The 23,189-nt window shown below is 40.3% G+C and overlaps 3 protein-coding genes across 3 annotated transcripts in view; all 3 read right to left on the bottom strand.

Annotated features, from left to right (window-relative positions):
• Nucleotides 1–653, bottom strand: part of LOC146709619 (potassium voltage-gated channel subfamily B member 1-like) — a 41,198-nt gene extending 40,545 nt beyond the window's left edge. Inside the window, exon 1 of the mRNA XM_085456663.1 lies at nt 365–653. The gene's annotated coding sequence lies outside the window, so the exon portion shown is untranslated. The remainder of the gene's footprint in view (nt 1–364) is intronic.
• Nucleotides 654–1,715: 1,062 nt separating this feature from the next.
• On the bottom strand, nt 1,716–9,206 carry LOC146709618 (prostacyclin synthase-like). Its single transcript, XM_085456662.1, has 10 exons — nt 9,089–9,206; nt 8,414–8,537; nt 7,977–8,152; nt 7,373–7,516; nt 6,879–7,006; nt 5,677–5,858; nt 3,925–4,081; nt 2,686–2,867; nt 2,154–2,305; nt 1,716–2,021 (listed from the first exon to the last, which is right to left on the bottom strand). Exons 1-10 carry the CDS (start codon nt 9,145–9,147, stop codon nt 1,871–1,873), a joined length of 1,455 nt encoding a protein of 484 aa, XP_085312788.1. The 5' UTR covers nt 9,148–9,206; the 3' UTR covers nt 1,716–1,870.
• A 1,078-nt stretch (nt 9,207–10,284) lies between these two features.
• thumpd3 (THUMP domain containing 3) lies at nt 10,285–21,443 on the bottom strand. Its single transcript, XM_085456661.1, has 10 exons — nt 21,398–21,443; nt 20,729–21,054; nt 20,554–20,631; nt 20,046–20,471; nt 19,353–19,483; nt 15,829–15,898; nt 15,257–15,372; nt 15,063–15,167; nt 14,704–14,827; nt 10,285–10,771 (listed from the first exon to the last, which is right to left on the bottom strand). The coding sequence occupies exons 2-10, from the start codon at nt 20,972–20,974 to the stop codon at nt 10,580–10,582; spliced, it is 1,488 nt and encodes a 495-aa protein (XP_085312787.1). The 5' UTR covers nt 20,975–21,054; nt 21,398–21,443; the 3' UTR covers nt 10,285–10,579.
• Between the last annotated feature and the right edge of the window lie 1,746 nt (nt 21,444–23,189).

Raw genomic sequence — 23,189 nt, 5'->3', positions numbered from 1 at the left:
TGTATCATCCTCTAAGACCATTCTGTGGACTGTCCTCACAGTAGTGCAGGGTTTTCCGGGGTTTACATAACGACAAGTTATTATCAAAAGAGGAATAATTGAGATATAAAGTTGCTGTTTTTTTATCCCTTTAGTCAAACATGCCTACTGACTCATTCAGCAAAACTGCATTTACATATATATATTTTAAAGTAACCCACATGAGCTGAAAGTGGAACTCGCGCATGTTGTAACGATGGCCAGCTACGCCAAACGAACAGGACACAGCATCTCGAACTCCGCTACAAAATCACAAAGCTTATAAGACTTAAACCACAAACTAAAACAGGATCGCACACGACAAAGAAATAAACGTAACGCATACCTGTCTTCTTTATATCCCGATTCACCTCAAGGAGCGGCATCAGCAACATTTCGAGACTAAACGCGTTCAAACTTGTTACTGCTCTCCGGCTCTTCGGCTCTCTTTTGGGAGCTGATGGAGGCATCATGAGCCGCGTACCGACATGTTGAAAACTATAAGTGCTTTTTGCAGGAATCAACACGTCCAGTCTGCCCTCTGCCCGGAAGCGAATCAACAAGTAGAGCTCCTGAGAGTTAGTCGGGAATGCTCCTGGTGTGTCTCCTCCACCTGCTGACAGTGTGCGTGCGTGCTGGCCGGCGCCTTTGTGAACGGGATCCTGCAGGGGCTGATTTCACTCGGGCTCCTCCAGCGGCGCAGGCTGTGTGAGTTTAACCCTCGCGGGCCCAGGCAGCGAGTAATAGCTCAGTGCATCAGTGCTTCGTGCTGGAGTGTTATAGAGCTACAAAACTCACATGTCTGGCCAGAACTGGACAAAGTATAACCTTTCACAAAGTTCATGCAGGTTAGACAATCTGTGGAGTTAGCATTAATCAAGCAACTTGTCATTCAAAGCCGACACTTGCACTCTGCACTCACATCACAATAAATAAGAGACATGCTGTAAGTACCTCTTCGATCCTTAAGTGCTTCTTAAATATTAAAATACAATATTTGACATCAGGGAAGATTGGCCAGCTACTTAACTCACTCTTGGAGAGGACAATCTGACAGTCTGGGTTTTGCGGCTTGGCCTGATGTATTGTAAAAGTTTCTCATTAATCTTCACACAATGGGCTAACATTTAAAAGACAATCACAGTGAGGTCTGCGGGAACATTTTCCAGTCTGGATTTAAGACACAGACATCCTCTCTGCTTTCCAGATTAGGCTTTAAACTTTCATTTTTGACAGAGTATATAGTTAGGTTGGATCAGGTGACCTGGAATCACCCTTAGTTATGCTGTAATAGGCATGTGCTGTTGGGGGCTTCACCTTTTCTCACTCGCTATGTGTTTATAGACCACTCTGCATCACTAGTTATTACTTTTCTCTGGCTCTCTTCCTCCCCTCACCACAAACTGATGTGGCAGATGGCCACACCTCCATTTGCAATAAGTGATATAACACACAAGATTGTTGCAGGCGTGTGTTAGTGTGACAGATGTGTGACTGGCTCTGTTTACAGTACAGGCAGTCCCTTCATTACACTCAGTCTCTGCAGCTGACAAAAAAGAGTGCGCACGTTTTTACTGTTTCCTCCCCCTAAATGAAGGCAATTTTCAGTGTCTTATGAGGTTTTACTGAAAAATAAAATGGTAGGTGTAGAATGGGCATCCAAAACACCCTCTCTAAAGAAGACTGACAGCAGAGGATTACAATATTATTTATATTTATTGATAAATAGCAAAGAAAAATGCAAACTTTATTACATAAATAAGAAAATATAAAATTACAAAGGACATAGAGACAATATAAACAAAGTTTTTGTGTTGAAATGTGCATATAATTGTTGTTCTTGCTCATTTTCCTAGTGAGTATTTCGAGGTTTATATCGGACAGGCAAGTCTCCTTCAGGTTGTAGCATCCCAAATCCATAACGGCTGGTATTTATTTCTGGCATCTGAGCATTTGGGCCACAAAGCTCCAAATCATAGTCAGTCAACACCATGTAAACAAACCTGTCGAGGAAAAACACAGATAAAACACAGAATTAGGGTATTGGAGCAGAAATGTAAAACTCTAGCGTGGAACGTTTTGAGGCTCTCAACGACCCTAAAGTTGTAGAGTAAAAATAAATCTAGGGCACTCACTGTCTGATGGTATTGATGGCAAACTGCTTTCCTACACAGCCATTGGTCCCTGCACCCCATGGCATAGTGTAATATTTCAGCCGCTTCCCTCCTTTATAAAAATCCTTCTTCACAGATCCGTCTTCTCTCAGAAAGCGATCGTACTTGTATTTCTGGAAAGGAAACACAGTTTTTGCAAAGCAGCTATTAGATGCAAGTAATATCAGAATAATCACTCAAATGCATTGGCATTTGTCTGACATTTATTTCTTAAGTATGCCCTGCTATGCCCTTCCCACACCCATCAGCTCATTTTCTGTTCCCATGCTCTGCTAATCCCTCGGTAGCCCACAGCTCCGGACTTGACCTCTCGCTGGGTAGCACAAGGTAAGCTTTGTGTAGGCGTTGTTTCCATGTTACATAAACAACCGCAGGTGCTAATTACACTTAACTCTGCCTTCAATGAGTCCATAAGATAATTACTGCTATTCCTGTTGGCAGCACAGGGAGATTTTCATGGATTAGAGACTGGAAACAAGACAGGAAGACAAACCTGTGGCTCGTGGTAGATCTCAGGGTCCATTTGAGGGCTGACGTAGGGAAACAAACACACTCTGTCTCCTTTTCTCAGCAGGTACCGTCGGCCATCGGCCATGCAGAGGGTCTTTTCCCGCACTACCTCTCTTGTAATGAACGGGCCGGCGGTGAGTCTCAGTGCTTCTTCCAAGGCACTATCTGAGAGGGGGTTGAAAAAGGCGCTTTCAAATAAAATGTATTATCATTATTATTATTATTAAAGAAATGGTCAGTATCTGCAGTATTTCTAAACTTTATATGATTTCTTTTGCTACTACCATCTTGCTATTAACAAACTGCAGTCATGCTCTTAAAAGCACACCATTGTGGTGTGATGGTTAGCAGCATCGCCTCACAGCATTAAGTTGCTGGGTTCTACTTTCTCTGCTGTTTTCCTCTGTGGGATCTCTGTGGGCATACCAGCTTCCTCCCACAGTCCACAGACATGAATGTCAGGTTAACTAGTGATTCTAAAATGGGCGCAAGTGTGAAATTTTGTCTTTATCTCTGTGTTAGTCCTGCGACAAACTGGTGGTCTGTCCAGGGTGTACCCTGCGTCTCACTGCTGAAATAAGCTCTAGTTGCCCTTGAATTGAATAAGTTAGAGAAAATAGATGGATGCACCTGTTAAAGGGGGTCTATTATTGTGCCATTCATTGGTTTAGTGGTTAACACATGGGCCTAATGCTTAAAGCTCTCAGGCTCAAGACTGGGAGGAGACAAATCCCTGAGAGGGTCATGTCAGGAAGAGAATCCTGTGTATATCAAATATGTGGCTCTGTCCACTGTGGTGGCCGCTTGTTAATAGTGGGCAGGCACATGAGGCTTTTATTTATTTTCTTTTTCTGTGTGCTGCACAGTGGTACATGCTCATATTAAACATGGCTATTGATTCAGTAAAGTGCTATACAAATACAGACCATTTACCATTTAAATAATCAAATCTGTCTATGTGAGCCAAAAGTGGTCAGACTGCTCTAAACACTTTAAGACTGTTTTTTTTCTCTATTTTTGGACATATATGATGCCGCCAAGAGCTAATGCCCCCATTATGGTCATCACACAGCAGTCCCATCCACCTGCTGCTCAAACCTTTTGTTTTTGTGGGGGCAGCTAGTTTACGTAAAGGGAGGGGGACAGGAACTCAAACATCTTGTTTATGTTCCTGACACTATGATAAACCTACTGTTTACACAGGCTGGAGAAAAGCCCTTACCAAACACTGGGGTGTTCACTTGACTGTCCATGAGGGGAGTCCCTGTGGTGGTTTCCATCTGTGTGTTCTGGCTAAACTCCCTCTTTACTGCCATCAGGGCTTCAGGATTTGTCAACAAGAAGCCCAACAGCCAGAATGCAGCAGGACCAACATTACCCTGGAAACAAACAAAGACTCAGATGAGGAGGATGATGATAAGGTCGCTCACTCTGGCGTTGCATAGTGACAGCGCAGGTGGTTATTTGGTAACGGCAAATAAAAACATCACACGGCAACCTGAGTACTTACACAACCTTCTGTTGAAGTGATAACAAGCCATTATTTTTATTGAAATATAAGTTTCATTAAAACAAAAAACGTAATGAATTTGCACTGCTGGAAAATAATAAAATAAGAATGTCTGGGATGAGAAGAGCCACTCTCTGGATTGTCTCACTATTGGCAGAGGCACAGTGCAGTAATGGTTTACTTAAAAAGGAAAGCCATTGGAAACCTGAGGTCCCCTGCCATCTGCTTGCTTCCAAGGACAGGACACTGAAGCTATTCAGTTTTATAGCAAACTATGGTGCTATTATCTTAGGGGGAAAACATAACATAGTGAATAAATTATCATAAAATTGGCTGTTAGTTTATTGGAAATACACTAATAAGACTATTAATGATCACTTTACCAAACATAAGCATCTCTGATGACAGCACTTGTGTATCCTTTAAAAAGATTTGTCGCCAGGACACATCTGGCCCATGTATCACAGTCCTAAGTGTGGAAGAGCTTTCCCAGACACAAATATTTTCTTTATATTTAAAGTCATTGGCGTGACTTTGTGCTGAACAAAAGGGGTGGGGGGTGGGGGTGTGTGTGTGTCAAGATCTCTGTCTAGAAAAAGAAAGAAATCTGGGCAAATTCCTAGATGAATATGGTATAGGTATTATAGGTATAGGTAATTCCTGAAATGAGTAAAGAAAATCAACAGCTTATTTATGCAATATAATTCAATTTTAGAGGGGGTATATTAGTTGGGTCTGATTAATGACACCACCCTGGAAATTACGCCACTGTTTAAAGTTAAGATGTTTTGGCTTCTTAACATACCATTTGTTGTTGCTGCATTAACTGTTGAGCAAATCCTGACCACATTTTTCAAATGTGTTTGATTTTTCTTTTTTGAATCATTTGAAAATGTGTTCATGGGTGTTATGAATCAAACAGAAACAAAACAGGTTGACATAAAACAGCAAATGGCTTATTGTATAGGCCAAAACACATATATGATAAATCTGTCATGAAATAAACTCTCCAGCGGGGCTGTGAGAAAGACTCTGAGTCAAAGTCCAGCTTCAAGGAGTTAAGATCAGCTCACTAGCCCAGCTTTACGTTTTGTTTTAAAAAATATGAAAATTTATTTTTTTATATGTACATGCTACTTGATAACAAACACATGCACTAATTATTTTCATACTGACTCTTGAATAAAACTAACCTCAGCAGTTAATCAGTCATATCTAATACTGCGACAGCACTGAAAAGTGCACTCAGCTTCTGTACCATTATCTGTCTCATAGTGCTTAATCCTTGTAATCTGTAGTGAACAGCACCCTCATGTGCCAAAGAAGAGTATTTCAGTCCCGCCCAAATAAAGTTTTTTGGACACAAAGGGCACAATTAATTAATTTTGAGTGAGCTCTAGTGTAATCACCAAAAAGGCCCTCGTTTGTACAAACAGGTCAACATTTCTAGGTTGTCTCACTCACCTGTGTGGCCCAGAGTTGCATCAGTATAGCCCTGTTCTGCATCTCTGCATCGGTTCCATCTTCCTGCAGAAACTGCCTGTAGGCATGCAACCAAGGGCTGGACCCCGAATCGTCAGTCAGACCTGCTGGAGCCAGAAGCTCCCAGAGTTTGTTTTGAACACTCTGAGCTGTCTTCTTCTCCTCTGTTACACACATATAAACATCATTAAGTGAGTGAATGAACCAGGTCACAGACGAGGTCACAGTAAATGTCACTGGGCAAGATGCCAGACAAAAATATGCTATTGCATACGTGCACAAAAGTACGCACTAATATTTTAACTGGCTGCTTCTGCTATTTTTGTAATGGGTGGAACGGATGGAATTGTACACAATAACGAGGGCCAAGTCCTGAGGCGACAGGCTCTGTGTTGTGATAATGAAGTAAGTTATCAGCGGAGTGACATCGCAGCATATGTGATGACGAAGTCTTTAGAAACACAAACTCCTAGACACTATGTAAGCATGTGAGTAAGCAATCCCCACCATGGTAACCACAAAACAAATCTATGGGAGCAGTCAGTGGTGATGTCAAACCACATTAACCGAGACATGATGTAAACCGTGACGTCAAGTAACACTCTCATCTGACTCACGACTTCATGCTTCTTTTGGTGTTCATTTAGTAAAAGTTAACCACAAAACTCTACCCAAAACTAAATTTACATGTTTTTTTTCTCCAGTAATGATCTTTATCCATCTGGAAGATTTTCATCCAGGTTTCATTTTGAGATGTGCACCTTCTCTTGAATATAATGGAACTAAATAGCACTCATCTTGTGGTGCCCAATATGCCATAAAGGTTTATTTAAAAATCTCACAATCATGACTCAATTACTCCAAAGCAAAATCCACAAACCTTGGTGCACGCAGTCACATGCGGGAGCTATGTTTACAGAACTACAGCCTGTGGAAGGAAGCGTACGTCTACCTGTGACATATTTACAGCTTCCCTCTTGACTAAAGGACCATTATTTTGCTCGTGGGTGTAGCTCAGTAAACAGTAAATAGTTCCTAGATGAAACAGCTTACAACAATGTTTGTAATTATTTTTGAGTGGCAAGATTACTGCAGTGTCATCTAATTATGCTTACGGGAAGGCTGGCACCTCTACAGCCAATCAACTAAAAGTGCTCCTTTGATTTTGAAGTTCATCTCTTTACCTTGCCTGAGAGTGCCCCTTGCCATTTTGACTAGAAGACCATCAAACTTCTTGTACTCCTCGTAGACACTCAAAGGGTCTATGGGGTTGTTGTTCTGCTTTCCTCCAAACAGCGTCAGGTACCCCGCCCTGCACGGAAAGAAGAAACACAAAACGTGTGAGTGTGTGGGCGATGAGAAGATAACCAGCACATGACACAGTTATAAATGGTACTTTTCCATTTAGTCCCCATGACACAGTAAAGATCCCCATAGCTTTCATTTTTAAAACAACCTTTGACTCACATCAGCCAAAAATGTTCAACCGGAAAAGTGACCCACACGCATTTTTATGACACAGCGTGGTCATCCTACATTTTTGTTGCTGGGTTTACAAACAGATGACCACAGGATGGATCGGTGTGTAAACTGTTTGGTCGGAAGCTTTTGACATTCTTCTTTTGACATAGTTAACAGCATTAGTGCGCGTGTGTGGGTGGATGAGGCTTTTTCATACCTAAATAACAAGCTGTAAGAGAAATTAAATAGTCCCTCCTCTTTCCAGTCTTTCTGGTTCTGGGTCGTCTTTGCTTTCATCAAGGCTCGCAGGTTTCTGCTCATGGCGCTGTTAAGAGTGGCCAAGTTCATTCCCACAAAGTGCCTGTAGACATAAACCATTAAAGAAAAGGTTAAACGCCATTCTGCTGAGGGTTAGTCTTGCAAATCAGCTGACAATAATTGATTGTTAAAAACATCGTTGTAGCAAACATTATTTTAAAACGAAAACAAAAATTGATTGAGCTAATTTATAAAGGCAGGGTAATTAGAAAAATGGATGACGCAAACTGAAGAAGCACAGTGCCCAAAAATCCACCTATGACGCTGAAAGATTTTCTCCACCCTTCAATGAAAAAATGTGCATGCCGGTTAGTTCTGCACAATAACAAACTAAGACCTAAAATAGATTTCCAAGTATGTGCTGTTGCTCTACTGGAATATCCTCAGTGTTAGTACTTATAAAACCTTAACCAGTGAATTTCCAAGAAGATTCTCACTTCCCAAATAACATAAAAATGAAATTGAAAATTTAAAGAAAGTGGTTTTTGTTATTGCTTCAGTACCTTTTCATGATTTCGTTTGATTTAGCCTGCTGGCTATACGGGAGGCGCAGTCTGAAGATCCTGTCCATCAGCACCTGCGCGTAACGTGTGAAGTCCAGGGAATCGGAGTCACCCAGGACTGTGTCGTAGGAGTGTGGATCCAGGAGCATCGTCACATAGCGGCCAGCAACTCGCACCTGGAGCGCCAAAAGCGGACACTGAGTAAAGGATCTTAAAACATCTGTATATGCTTTAGAAAATGCACTGAACAGATGGCAGTGCTCCTTAAGTGCTCTGAATGACTCCAACGTAAAAAGATCCCGCTACATGGAAAATTACTTAAAAGTATATTTAAAACAAACAAACAAAACTATGAAATTTTCGTTTTATATCAGGATAAAATCACAGCTCCTTATGCATCTAAACTTGAATATGTAAATGCATATAATATAACTCACAGTGAAAACGTCACCATGCTTCATCTTCATGCGATTTATGAACTTGGATGCATCTTTTCCAAATTCAAGTGCATGACCTAACCACGGGATAGCTCCTTTGTCTAAAGGTGGTTCCCCCTTGCATCTAAAGGAAATAAAATAAACGAAATTGTGCATTCAATCTAATGTTTACAAAAGCATGTTGCAACAGTTATATCTGACTCATTTCCTCCTCACAGCAAAGTGAACTGGAATCTTTTTTATTATCATCATTTTCTTTTTTATTTAGTCTTCCACATCCGTTTGAATTTGTAGCGAAAACTGATCTTTAGCTCATGAATGTAGCCTACTATGGAGGGGAAAAGCACAAATAGCATTAACTGGAATTAGCTGAAAAGTCACAACTACATCATAGATTTTGTCGCTCGTAATTCACCAAAGCAAAACAAAAGCCCGTGAGGTGTGACGCTCAGAGTTGTTTAAGCACACAGCTTAACAGCATTCCTCAAACCGGAGCAGGGAAAAGCCCCACTAAGAAACAGATTCGCTCCTAATCAATCCCCAATAATTCAAGCCGGGTTTTATTAACACTTCACGGGGATTGCGCGTTAAAATTCAGATATTAAAGAAAACACGACTTCACAACAGCACGTCATTCATTTATAAACAAAACATGTGGATGAATGAGTTACTTACCTCCATCTGTTTGTTAGAATAAAAATGAGTAGGACGAGCAGGAGGATGGTCCAGATCATCTCGCGTTGTTACGTCTGCGCTCGCTCGGAGTGTCACTGGAGCACCCTGAGACCTCACACTGCATTTATACCAACCCGTTGCTCAACCCCAGTCATAACTGTGTCATTGTTAACTCCCATGCCATTATCCACTGTATATTTGATGGCGTCATCACAACAAAAAGAAAAAAAAAAGTCTCTTGTCTAAACTGTGACCCAGTGACACGAGGGACTCGAACGTCATTCGTCTCGTTTGCGTTAGGACCAAGTTTTGCACGTCTCTCAGACACTCCCAAAGAAATAATAAGAAAGACAAAAAAAAAGTAAGGTGACCCTAAAAGCCTGAACAAGCTTTGTTTCTTATTCACTTATGGAAAGAAAAATGTAAGAGGTGTGGGAAGGTGGAAAAAGTGGCAAGCAGTGCTTCATATCAGGTGCCAAAACCTGTTTGGCCCACATGAAATTTAACACTGAAAGTGACGTTTCCATTAAGGCTCACTTCTTCTTTTTTTAAATTAAGGTTCACATAAGAACTGAAAACATTTTTCTTGGTTTGTTTTTCCTCCTCGGGAATATCCCTTGAGTGTGTGTAGTTCCTGCTTCTTGGAGTCTGACACACTTCTTTGGAGGTTAACAGAAATCTGCCAGCAAGAACCAGACTGTAGCTGAATGCTGTAACTCTCCTTGAGTCACTCATGCATGCAGTTGTTTTCTTTAAGTAATGTTTCATCATGTCTCTTCTTGTGTTGTGCTCAGGTCAGCACGTTGACTGTGAAAGATAAAGAAAAGAAGGTGAACACCCCAATCGAGAGCGCTTACTAGGTGCACTTACCATAACAACTTGAAAACCCTAGGTGACTTCCTTTTATAATTAATGCATTCAAAACATTTCCAGGAAACGTGACCTGACTTTGACCTTGAGGTCAAGGTCACTGAGATTCAAACGCATAAGATATACTTATGGTATCAATTTACAAATCCTGTTGCCTTGTTCCCAAATTCACAAACGTAGGTTTCCACAACACCCACCTCATCGGTGAAGTGACAGCAATCAGCCTTTTACAGCTGAGGGGTAAAAAACATTTTCCTGTCCTGTGTTTGGGATAAGAGTGGACTGAGACAACTGGTGCAAATGGTGTGAAGAATGACTAAATCAAGTGATAATATGAGTGAGCCTTTATTAGTGGACACATTTAATTTGAGGGGTACAGCCTCAACCTTCAGCAGGATTCTGAACAGTAATATGACAGGTGAACAACCTTTAGGAAAACAGTGTAAAAACCATCAAACTTGCAGATCATGACAGCTTCTTGGTGAATTACAAAGTAAAATTGCTTGGCATGCTTGAGCGGAGAACTTGTTTAAAAAAAAAATGTATTCAATTGCTAAATATAAATAAAATCATTTTAACCTGGGCTCAATTTAAATTCACAACTGAAATGCTGGGTGTCACTTAGGAGAGCTCCTTGTCTTCCTTTTCATCCCCCTGCGTGTTACACATTCCTCGTGACTCATGGACATCTTCAGGAGTTTGGCCAAACACCGCCCCGGTCCGCTTGAGGAGGTAAACGCCAGCATGTAAACCCCCGACATTGACCCAAACAGTGTGCAGCTTCCTCCACAGCCCTCCCATCCTCGATATAGCCTGGAGACGACATAAATCCCATGAAGGCAAACTAACAAATTAGACATTTGTTTTATGTAAATTATAGACAAACAGTGAATGAAAGTGGGGTTTTTTTATCGTGACGGAGCAAAGTTAAACCCACATTACTTAAACATCTGAGGGATTATTTAGACATCAATTCAAGACAAATTCAACCGGAAAAATCATTCATTAAGTAGAACGACCATAAATACTTTAAACTTGAAGAGCAGCGTAAACATATAAAACATGAGCCTTTTTTTAAACAGCTAAAGGATAGCAGTGGTGAAACAAACAAGCAGAACTGGCTTTTTCCAGTTTGGTGGCATTAATCATTTATGATTGAGTAAAGCTGGGAACTTACCACACACTATTTTATTCACTGCGTTAGAAAGGTTAATTCCTGTTACCCTTCAAACCTTTTTAGGTTAAAAAAAAGTTCACTGCAGTACTGCTTGGTTTGAAAATGTGATATTATAGGAGAGGAGGATTTTTTTAAACTACACTGTACAACTAACAACAATCTATTGTTACATACAATGTTGATTTGTTAACACAATACATAAACATTGCAAAATCATCTGTTTTAACTCAACCCTACAATGTAAATCCGACACCTTCTCCCCGCTGCATTCAACTTTTTCAGGGCATGTCAGCAGTGCAGGAAGCAAGAATCGGTTCCCAGTAATTTAGTTCCTTGGAATTCTGACTGCCTATTCATCCCGGTCATGTGCCGGAGGAGGAAAATAGTGGTGGATATGGATACAGTGTGGATAATACTTTATCTTAAAAGGTCGACAGCATTTTAGACAAAAAAAGGCCATCTGCATTGTGCTGCAAACTTTGGCTCTTTGTGAGCACGCAAACGCTAAGCTAGCCTAGAACCCAGAGTGATGTTAAAGATGAGTGAATGCTGACCCCAGCCCAGCAGCCAGACCCTAAAGTTCAAGAAAAGTAGCGTTGAGCAGTCAGGCTGAAGCCTTCATTTCTACTTGTTCACGTTTCTAAAGTAGAATCTCCGTGGCGATCGCTTTGAAGATTTGTGTTGGTGTGTGGGACTCAGGTTTATACTGTTAAATGGTAATTATGAGACGATGCGTTTCAGGTCATTTTATAAAGAAAAGTGAAAATAATATAATGAGTAGTATTACTAATTCCTCTCCCTTTGGGAATAATTAAGTACCGTACTGCATTACTTTTAAGAAAGCGTTGTGTATAATATTTGAAATAATTACTTATTTGACAGGGCGATTGTGGCTCAAGAGTCGGCAGTTCGTCTTGTAATCAGAAGGTTGCTGGTTCGAGCCCCGGCTCCAACAGTCTCAGTTGTTGTGTCCTTGGGCAACACCACCTACTGGTGGTGGTCAGAGGGCCCGGTGGCGCCAGTGTCCGGCAGCCTCGCCTCTGTCGCCTCTGCCCCAGGGCAGCTGTGGCTACAATGTAGCTTGCCATCACCAGTGTGTGAATGTGTGAATGGGTGAATGACTGAATGTAGTGTAAAGCGCTTTGGGGTCCTTAGGGACTGAGTAAAGCGCTATACAAATACAGGCCATTTACCATTTAATGACCCCAACGCTGATCACAGAAAAGAGGGGAAATACCTCCAACATGAACAAACATCTGACCCACAGCATGCAATTAATTTGCACAAATGTAATGTCTTTGATAAGCTGCTTAGTGATGGTGGTGACTCTCAAGTGGAGCCAATGAGAAATGAATAGGAATCAGAGAGAGAATCCATATAGAGTGATATCGACAAGGGAAGCAGAAGCGCTAAACTCTTATCAATTCCCATCCCTGAGTGTGGGTCTATAATAATGATCAGTCAGTCCACCACTTTAGCTTTAGACTAAAATATTTTAATAAGCTGCTGAAAACACAAGTGCATGCTCTGTTGGGGTCACACACACACACACACACACACACACACACACACACACACACACACACACACACACACACAAAGATAGCAGTGTTGCTAAACAAAGTCTCAGCGAAAGGGAGATAACAGCTGAATTCTTCCTAAAATCTGTCATCACATTTTAATCTTTTTTTTCTTTTACACATTCCAAGCAGTACGACTTGCACACTGTGGGCTCATGATCAGGCTCATGACTACTGAGGAGGCGGAGTCAAAAGGAAACCTAATGACAATAATGAATCATCACATTTTGGCTTTGACTAAATATTCACTGATAATTTATGGGACAGGGGTGGGATTAAATAAGTGTATACTTCTTCCCACTCCCTTTCAACATGTAAATTAATCAGAATGTTTTTTTGTATGTAATTTGTATAGTATATTTTTTTTCTCTCATTTCTTTTCTAAATGTACTTGTATATTGTTCACATGTTGAAATAAATTACCAATCAATCAATCAATCAATCAATGTGTTGAGTGTATAAGAAAAAATGGTGAGGATGCACCCCTAGGGCAACATAGTGAAGCAAGAACGTGTTAAAATGCCATTAACCTTCACCCACTGTGATAGTTCAGTTAAAAAAAAAAAAATCCATCAGCCAACAAATTAGGCCACGATCACTGCACTGCATCCCCATCAGGGACTTTACGCCCTTCCACACAGAGCAAATACCTGGTACTGAGCATATTCCCTGACTGTCCTTGTAGCTACGTTTAGCAAGTTTTTACTCATTTTTAACTTGTTCCTGTAATTCCTCCTATTGATCTACATCAACATACATAAAGAAGATATTTGGGATAATTTCTGACAGCTTTGGAGACTCATGATTTATAATTGGGACAAATGTAAAGTTTATGCAGATCAGAGATATTATTAAAGAAGTAAAAGTCAATGTAACTGAAGCAGTCCTGGATAAACTGAACATATTTCTCCAACCAGACTGGGCTCAAAATCTCTTCCGCACAGAGTTTTACTATGAAATAAAAATAACACATTTCATCACCGGACATACTAAAACACACATGTAACTTTGTGGTTTCAGTGTGGGCTGTGGCCTCAGGTTTGAACATACTTTCTCATACATTGTTTAATGTGTTAAGGTTTAGGGGATTATTTCCTGTTGATGATGTTTTTGGTACAATATTTATCCTCTTATTTTTACAAACTCAGAATATAATGTGGCCTTCTCTTTACCAGAAATATCAAGTACTGTCTTACTTTCAGAAATCTGACAGCAAGTAATACAATAAGAAAATGGGATTAAAAGAGGCTCTGGTTAGTTTGTGAGGCTTGCGCAACTAGCTGGGAACTTCAAAACAGAAAAGGCGTAAAATCTGACAGCATCAATTTTAAAACTGCACCATGGCGACAACTTACATATTTACAAACACCCCACGTATTGGCTAAACCTCGACACACCTCCATCTCAAACTCACTGCAAAACAATAAATAATAAATGGGTGTAGATGCAACGCAGGACAACCTTCCTCAGGTGGAGCATGTGACTTATGTGTATTGTTCTACAGTACTACGAACGCATGCCTGCCTGACGTCAGAGACAAAGCATCAGAGGTTGCTCAGGGTGCAACTGATCCTGAGCTACATTCAGCAAATAGGTACAACAGTGATTTGTTAAGCTGGTGTGTCTGCCACTTCTGTGTCGGGGTGATTTACACAAATGACTGTAATAGCCGTACCATTGAAAAATGAAAAAATAAAAGCCTAGTTAGCAGGAACATCACAAAATGCAAATTAAAGACATTCTGAATGACTTTTTTCCAAGTAAATTCAGCAGATTAAAGCAAGCAACCAAGGTCTGTATCAAGATTTAAGGAAATATGATGTGGAAACATCATCTGACATGAATTACTGGAAAGTTCAAAGCAAGATAAAACTTGTGGCACTGTGGATTTTTTTTTGTCTTTCTCCTGTACTGATTTCAACTTCCTTGGAAACTTTCATGAGAATATATACCCAAATATGCATTATCTGCAACATTAACATGGCTACCTTGGCAAAGCACTTCTTGTCCTGGGTTAAGAGGACAGCCTTTCCCGAACCTGGTCTGCACACACGAGCCATTTCCCTGAGACATAAGGGGTACAGGTCCCAGTTCTTCTTCTTGGAGCCCATCCTTTTAAGAAAACAGGAAAAAACCACCATCACACAGCTACTTTAGTGCGTTGCTTTAAAGTGGGTTTAATGCCTCATCTTCCATGTGCATTTTTGTTATACTGTGATCTAAATTTCTGATTTCAATCTAATTCTAAGTGTTGAACAGCAAAGGCATTAAAAACCCACACATACACTTATAGCATTCAAAATCTAGATACAGGAAACAAATCTTCTAGTGTTGATGGTTATGGTACCTCTTGCCAAATGGCATATCAGTGATGATAATATCAACAGAGCTGGTCCTTATTGGTAAGCTGCACAGATCCCACTGCACTGTGTCAATAGGCAATCCAGATATTCTGTTTGAAGCCAGAGAGATTACATCATTATGAGGATCATCAACCACATGTACTGCGTTCAGTCTCATTCTCTCTGTGTTCACTCTCACCTGCCCTTGTCGGCCCTGCGTTTCTGGATGTGACATATATTGTTGACTGTGCGGTTAACTGCCATGTCATTGTTGTCGCCAGCAATGTAGAATGAACTGCTGAATTCAATTGCACCCTGAAGAGAAGAAAAGCAATACACAATTAGTGGCCTGTGGTTTATTGTTATTTGGATCTTGAGGCTATCGCTGAATAATTCTGCCTTCTGCAGAGTCTCCGGAAGACATATTTGTTAATCTCCACCTTTAGCAGTATCCAGGTTGTGTGATCAATATCGCAGTAATAGCAAGGTTGCAGAATGTGGTGCTTGGATGGCAATATACAAGAGATAAGTTACAGACTGCTGCAGGCTCAAATCACTTGACTCAGAAAACAAAAACAATATTTGAAGTGTGCAATCTATAGTTTCTTAATCAAGTCAGTTCTTTTATGGGTACCCACGAGAATTGATCTAACTGTGTGGAAGCACTGACTTGTACACTTTTCACTATGTAGTGCAAAATTATCTACTCTTTCTTATAAAAACTGATGTAGTTGAAGGTCATTATCAGGGTCACGATAAGCTGCGTCTCACCTCCAGTGGTATAGCTCCAGTCCCACACATAGGGTCAAGTATTACATCGGATGCCTGAGGTTTACACAGCCTGTCAACAGACAAGGAAACGAACAACGTATTTCATAAGCATTTCATCTTATATCACATTTACCTCTCATATGCTTCTTTTGTAACAATATTACACGCTTCAGATGCTCCAACTCAGCAGTCAGACATAAAGTCAGCACATACAACTACTCATTTAACTCCTTCCATCAGCCTGCTGCTACAGGGTCCCTGCATCCAGGACCCAAACGGCCAAGAAATCATTCATCTTAACTGCTAATAATATTATTAACAGCTCATAATGGAATTTTATAAATTTTCCTTTTCAAACCGATGTTTTAATCTTGCTGTGTGCTGTCTTATTTGTTTTATTTTTATACACTGAAAGCAAAGTTCAAGACAAATTTCCACTGCTTTGCAATAAACAATGTTTTCTGATTCTGTGGGACAACCTGACAGAAATTATTTTGTACAGTTGAAATGTGATGTGTTATAAAGGTTTTATACACACTGTCAAGATACTTTCCAAAGGGACCGAGAGCAATGATGGATAAATATTTAAAGAAATCGTTCAGTGTTCATGTAATCCCACCTTCAAAACAACTAATCTAACCCTACATTCCTGTGCTTCTCAGATTTTCACCTTTTCCCAAATTAGGAAGGAATTCCTGTGAATTTCACGTGCTAATGTGCTTTTATGGTGGTAATGTGGGATTAAAACACAGGGATAAGAACAAACAAGCTCTTGTTATAACATACCACTGTGCCATTTGCAGATTATTTTGCTTTGCCAGACTTCCTATTTTATGTATACAGTGATCAGTGGTTATTAATTCTTTCCTCCCCCCCCCATCCATTTCAGGGTCACGGTTGGGCTGGATCAAAGCTGTCATGGAGGGGATGTACACCCTGTACAGGTCACCAATCTACCACAGGGCTGGAGAGAAAGACTCCACGTGGAGGATGGTAGCCGGTGGTTTCAAAACCAGGACTATCTTGCTGTGAGGCGATGATGGCAACCACCATCAATAACCTAACCTTACAACAGAAATTAAAATGTGCATAATTTTATGTGTGAAAGCAGCCACCAGACCACAAGTTTTTCCCAACTTGAAGTGTAAATGTTCACAGTTTGAAATTCATTTATCCAAATATTATTATGTTATGTGTGCATGCTTTATTTAACTGGCAATAGAAGAGTCACCAACATGCTGATGACGTCCAAACCACACAATTGTAAATGTATGCAAAGAGAAGTCCAAATATTCAAGTGAATATCACCGTCTCTGTTTCAAAGGCTTAAGAATTTAGAATCTATTGTCTCTCATTCTTATCTTTAAGGAAAATGTGAGTTAGAAGGACAGTTCATTGTGTTTTGTTACACGTTCAAATAAAGGCTGACGTATGACTAGGAGACACATCGCAACACAGAGGAATTCCTCTTAGTATAATAGAGTATGGTTGGACATGCCTGCATTTCAACAGGGTGCCAAGAATGACTGCCTCACCACCCACCTGTCGGAGTCCTTCACTAACCTCATTAGTATCAACACAACAATCATCACTTTTTAACAGAAAGATTTTGGAGCCTCAGTCATATCTATGAAACTGGAATCGGACACTATGCCAAACAGTGAACGTGCACCACTGTTTACTACACATCTGCAAAATAAAGAAATTAAAAGGCTGCAGGCAAACAGACTAAACATTTTTCCCATCTCTCAGTTTTGACGTAGTTGAAATAAATAGAAAAAATATGATAATAGAAATAATAATAAGGAAAGTGAATAAACAAGCAAGCAAAATAAAAACATGAACAACAGACAGACAGAATGTATACAGCTCGTCTTGGAAGAGCAGGTGTGCTTGGCACAACAGAGCATTCAGATCATAATTCTGGTTGTCTGACAGGTTAACAACAACAAAACGAACAAAGTCTATCCGTGAAGCTGGATTTAAAAAACAAGAGTTTAAAAGTTAAAGCTTTTAGACAATGTGCAGCGCCATCTTGTGCCAGTACAGAACTTGACATCACTAGGGTCATTGGTTGGTTGGTCAGTTGCTGCCAACAGACCTACATTAGTTTATTTTAGCTAACTAGTGACAGAACTGATAATTAACTGGAAAACAATGAGACAAAAAAAGGATATTCTGTCAACGTTCACTCTGTCTCTGTAGCAATAAATGGTTCTACCAGAGAATCTGCTGCTGTCTGTAAGATGTGATCAGACTGATTATATGCAATAAATCAGTCACACCCAAACAGTTTACTACATGAACATCGCACCACCTCAGCTCAGGTAGAGGTAGAGCAGGTCATCTACTAATCCGAAGGTTTGTGGTTCGATTCCTGGCTGCTACAGTGTACATGCCAAATATCTTTGGGCAAGATACTCAACCCCAATTTGCTCCATCAGAGCGATCATCACAGTGTGAATGTTACACAAAAAGCACTTATGAAAGAAAAAGTAAATCAAGTACTTGATCAGGTGAATGAGGCACGTTGCACAAAAGCACTTTCGAGTTCTCAGTCCATTGGCAAACATAACTAGGTTTGTTATCAGCATCTTGGCAGGAAAAACAGGTTAATGTGGTTTCATTTTTTTTTAGAAATTCTTATCTCACACTATTGTCACTGTCATCATACTAGAAGTAAGAAAAAGTGAAGTCCAACTCTATGTGAAGGAGACTTCTATAAACAGGCTAATAGATATCAGGATTCCTAATCATGCTTCAATAAGAAGCTTAGTTATGTCTGTGGTGTGATGCAGATGTAGTAGCTGCTTATGTTCTAAGCTGTTTGGGAGTGCCTGGGAAAAGAAAGACTATTTTATTGCATAAAATGGTGCTGATAACATCTTGTGGACAGTGAACACTGTTGGACTCCAACTTGTTGGTCCGGTGAACCACCAGTGCAACTCACTGAAATGGGCTTTTCTCTACAAACCCGAACATTATGGCTGACAGGTGGATTTTCATTTGAGCTAGTAGAGCCTTTTACTGCTAAGACAGAGTAAAAGTGGACAGAATATCCTAACGTAAAACTCACTGTTGCAGCCAGGGGCAGGACACAACTGACCCTCTTAAACTGCTTTTTAGTTTTAGTGTCCTTACGAGTTTCCACTGAGTTGTCAGTTCTGTCAAAAGTTAGCGAACATAAACTAATGAAAGCTTATTAGCAGCAAACAACCAACCAAAAAACCCAGTGACATCATGTTCTGTCCTGGCACAAGACGGTGCTTAACATGCTCCAAAAACTTTTAAACATTTATGTATTAAGTCCAGCTTCACAGACAGAGTTAAAACTATGAGGTTTTTTTTTTGTTTTTTTTTTTAAGAGTAGGCCATCATGGTGTAAATTAGCCTTTGTACATGTAGTGTTTCATGTCCACTTCAAAGCAAGTATGTCAAGAAAACATTATGTGACATAAATTATTGGAAATCACATCCCATCAACTCTTGGACTCAAACAGTGCAACTGTTGTTAGAAGACTTACCTCAGCATGCCGTAGCACAAAGTGGACCGCAGGGTGGTGGGTCCAAAGTGACTGATGTTTCTCCTATGAAGGCTCTCTTCAGTTAGTGCAATACCAATCACCATCTCCTCATTGTGTATGTTGAGTAAGACCTATAAGGAGAGAAAGATTACTAATGTGTCCTGGAGCACTTTTATATGTTATATTATATCATTGTGAGTGTGCTGAAATTATTTAACGGATTAAAATTAATTAATTGCAAAGTTCTGTAACTGACATGTTTTACTTTGTCATATGGACTAAATTAAGAGAAACAGATCTGCAGGTCGTTAAAAATTGAAAATAACAGTTAGTAGAAGGTTTGATATAAATAAAAGCAAACTAAAAAGCTGGCAAGAGGTGGTGGAGAGTGTAATAAAGTAGTAGATTAATAGATGTGATTTTCACCAGTGTGACAGGTGTTTTTCTTGGTGGTGGTGTGTGGGGGGGGATTGAACACTGATTTGCAAAATGTACACACCATCTCCAATATTTTAATCTTTAAGGTGCTAAAGCATTTTTCTCATCTTGTCACATGATATAAACACTTTACCTTAATGGAAAGTGTTAATTACTTTGTTACTCCCTAATATGCCTCGCAATATTCACTCTTTTTTTGTGTGATATAATGTGATGGTGTTTACTTTGCATCTATCAATGCTGAAGCGTGCCTACCTCTATGTCAAACTTTGTCATGTCTGCTTTCCACTGGAAGAATTCTTGCACAGCTCCCCCAAAGTCTCGAGCTGCCTCATTAGAGGAAAAGCTGTGTTTGTCACCGGCCCTGTTACATGTCACGCGAAACTTGATGACTCTGGCCTCAGGTGCTGCCTCTTGCGAGTCCTGTTCGCAGGGCTCAGCATCAGCTGCGCTATCCGCCTCCAAATGGCTTTCAGCAGCAGACACCACCTGATGTAGCTGCTGCTCAGTGTCAGCAGCAGCTACATCAGCTGTGTTCCTGCTAGGTTTCACTTTGGTGGTGCTGCCTCCTTTTCGGTGGCCTTTCTTCTTTTTAAGTGTTCCATTTAGTTTCCAAACCTCAAGGGCATTAGTCCAGGGGAGTTTGGAGGCGAGCTGCTGCAGCTCCATCAATGTCTCCTCCTGTAGAAGCCAGTGTGTTTGTTATCCTGACAATGACATGCACCTAACATCAGCATCGAGAATAAAGACGGGCCTGGTTTACCTTGGATTGTTTAAACTGGTAATGATCATATTCCTCAACGACAACAAACAGGTTGTCTACAGACCTCAGAAGATGAACCTACAGCAGGGAACGCCAAGTTAATCAGACACAATGATTTTATATTGGTAAGCTTGAAAAAAGCAGACATAAAAACCCAACATGGCAACATTTTTACCTGGAAAAGCTTGTCAGTAGTTATAGGAAAGTATATGCGACCGCGATCTTTGCTAATTCGTGCCTCCACCCCAATTTTCTCCTTGACCTCCTCTGCAGCAGTGTGTTCAAAACCTGTGGGCACAGTCGCCCCGATGGTCACAGTAATCACGTCTCCACTTTTGGCATCCGTCTCTGAGGAAGAAGAGGTGCATGGTCCCACGGAATTGGGGCCCTGCTCTGAAGGTCCATCTTCTTCGCAGGACATATTTTAATATGAGGCCCAATCTTCAATAGACACGGATATACTTGTGTCTGTGACAATCAATATCAAGCACTGCAGCTCACCTGGATGGAGACATATGTGACGAAGCATTATACTATTTAAACGTCTTTTAAATAGTGAGTGGCATTAAATTAGCATGAATGTCTGTGTGCCTAACCACTGTAAGCAAAGACCTTTATTGTTACTTCTCGGGAAATAAAGCTTTCAGTTAGCTGGCTAACGCTAGCTTTAAATGACTAAAAGTTGGTTTCGCTTGCAAAGCCACGAAGCGTTAGCCGCTGACACGCTTTTATATTTAACTGCTAACCCATATAAATATGTATTTATGCATCAAGCCCACCGTCTGAACACAAAAACCTTTTAAGACTAAGTTGTATTATGTTTGCTAAATGTATTAAGACCAACCTGTCACACACGAGGTAACAACATGCTGCTTCCGCTCGACAACAGCTTCACTTTTTTCCGGTCTACATTCTTCAAAATAAAAGCATACCTTGAGCTATTAGACCTGGGTTGAATCTCAGAAACCCCACACTGGGTTAAGAATGAAGTAAAAAACAAAAAAAAGAAAGAAAAAAGAATGAAGTCACTTCAAGTCAGCAACACATTTATTTTTTTCGAAATTAACATTTAGATACATACAAAACGTTAACAAAAAAATGATGTGCAACTTGAAAAAAAATCATCAGGAACAATGCTTTGGAAATATTATAATAGAAATCGTATAGGATTTTGACAAAAACGTACAATATAATTCAGGGCATAGAAGCACCCGCTTGTCCCCTGTACGTCAAAGTTTAAACACAAACGCGATGCAAACCGGAAACAGAGACTGTACGCATTCAAAGTAAAATTGTAATGCGTTTGGTGAACCACATAAATGAGCAAATCGATTAAATATTTAACACATTTAACATATTTCTGTTCCTTTCATATAACTAGTCGCCTACGGGGTGCCAAGAGAATTGTAATTTGGGTGTCCATATATGTGAACAGAAAAAAAGAAAAAGAAAAAAAAGAGTTGACCCACGGAGAGCCTCTTAGATTGTTGATTGTTAAAGGTCTTGTTAATACTTGGACAAATTATGACATCCTTCGGAGTTGACGTCACGCCGCAATGCATTGTGGGAGCGCGGCGGCATTTTCGGGGTCTACGAATCAAATCAAACACACTGTGTTGGAACGACGATTACAAGATGCTTAAAAGCAGCTTAAAAGAGAATGGACTGTATAGAGACCGATTGCGTCCAGAGGCGAAGCGGCGGTACTTGCAGAAAATAGCGTGCATTGGAAATGTGGACCCGTATGAAATACGGCCGTGGAGTAGAAACCCTGAAGACCAACCGCTATTGACATAGCCTGATATACTTCATACCTTATCTGTGGAGTCAGCGCGTACAAAGGTAAGTCAGCTCGAGTACAGCGAGTGAAATGCGTTTGATTTCCCTGCAAACATTCAGATTACTGCAGCATAAATTCATTCATGAGGGGAAATTACAGTGAGAACATGTGGAGGCTGTTAGGTGGATAACATAGTGAGTTCAGTGCATTGATGAGACACTGTCCTGAAGGATTTAGTTATTCTCTATGGTTAAAGAAATTGCAATGATTTATTAATGTTTATTATAAATAATTCTAATTACAAATATGGAAGCAAGATGTATATCTTGTGTCACTAAAAATACATTTTATTTTAGTTTTATACTTTGATTAATGACCTGCAGAATCTCCTTAACATATTAAGTGATTCATAATTGTCACTTTATGCTTTCTCCATCTCTAAAGTGATGACATCCTTGCATTACATACTTTAGGTTCATTTTCTGCAGGCAGGTTTCTGACAGAACAGACAGATTTAGACTATAACATGCAGCGTTCTATAGATGGACACATAAAGAAATGAAAAATTACATGTATGTGCTAACTTTCTTGACACTTTGTTACATTTATGATAAAGTAGATTAAACACATTTGTGTCGGCCTTGGCTCATAGTTCTTGTCTTTAAATGAACTTTGTCTGTGTGTGTTTCAGGTGCTGCACTCTAAGACTGAATGAACCAGCATTGCAGCCATGGGTCACTGTGAGCATCACAGGGAAGGTTGAAGCCGCCCGCTGCACCTGTATGGCCGGAGTCGCAGAGACCTGCACCCACGTCGCTGCTCTTCTGTCTAAAGTAGACGGAACAGTGTTGATCCG

Source organism: Copadichromis virginalis, linkage group LG5 (assembly GCF_057382275.1).
Source record: "Copadichromis virginalis isolate Kocher_CV1m ecotype Utaka linkage group LG5, C_Virginalis_male_GT1.1, whole genome shotgun sequence".
Lineage (NCBI taxonomy): Eukaryota > Metazoa > Chordata > Actinopteri > Cichliformes > Cichlidae > Copadichromis > Copadichromis virginalis.
This window is presented reverse-complemented; position numbering and strand designations above follow the sequence as displayed.

Coding starts and splice junctions, on each gene's coding strand:
- LOC146709618 (XM_085456662.1), bottom strand. CDS start 9,147: ATGATCTGGACCATCCTCCTGCTCGTCCTACTCATTTTTATTCTAACA. Junction 8,153..8,413: donor AGCATGGTGACGTTTTCACT/GTGAGTTATATT, acceptor TTGGCGCTCCAG/GTGCGAGTTGCTGGCCGCTA. Junction 2,306..2,685: donor AGATCTACCACGAGCCACAG/GTTTGTCTTCCT, acceptor TTTCCTTTCCAG/AAATACAAGTACGATCGCTT.
- thumpd3 (XM_085456661.1), bottom strand. CDS start 20,974: ATGTCCTGCGAAGAAGATGGACCTTCAGAGCAGGGCCCCAATTCCGTG. Junction 15,373..15,828: donor CTGGAGCTATACCACTGGAG/GTGAGACGCAGC, acceptor TCTTCTCTTCAG/GGTGCAATTGAATTCAGCAG. Junction 15,168..15,256: donor CGCAGGGCCGACAAGGGCAG/GTGAGAGTGAAC, acceptor GGCTTCAAACAG/AATATCTGGATTGCCTATTG.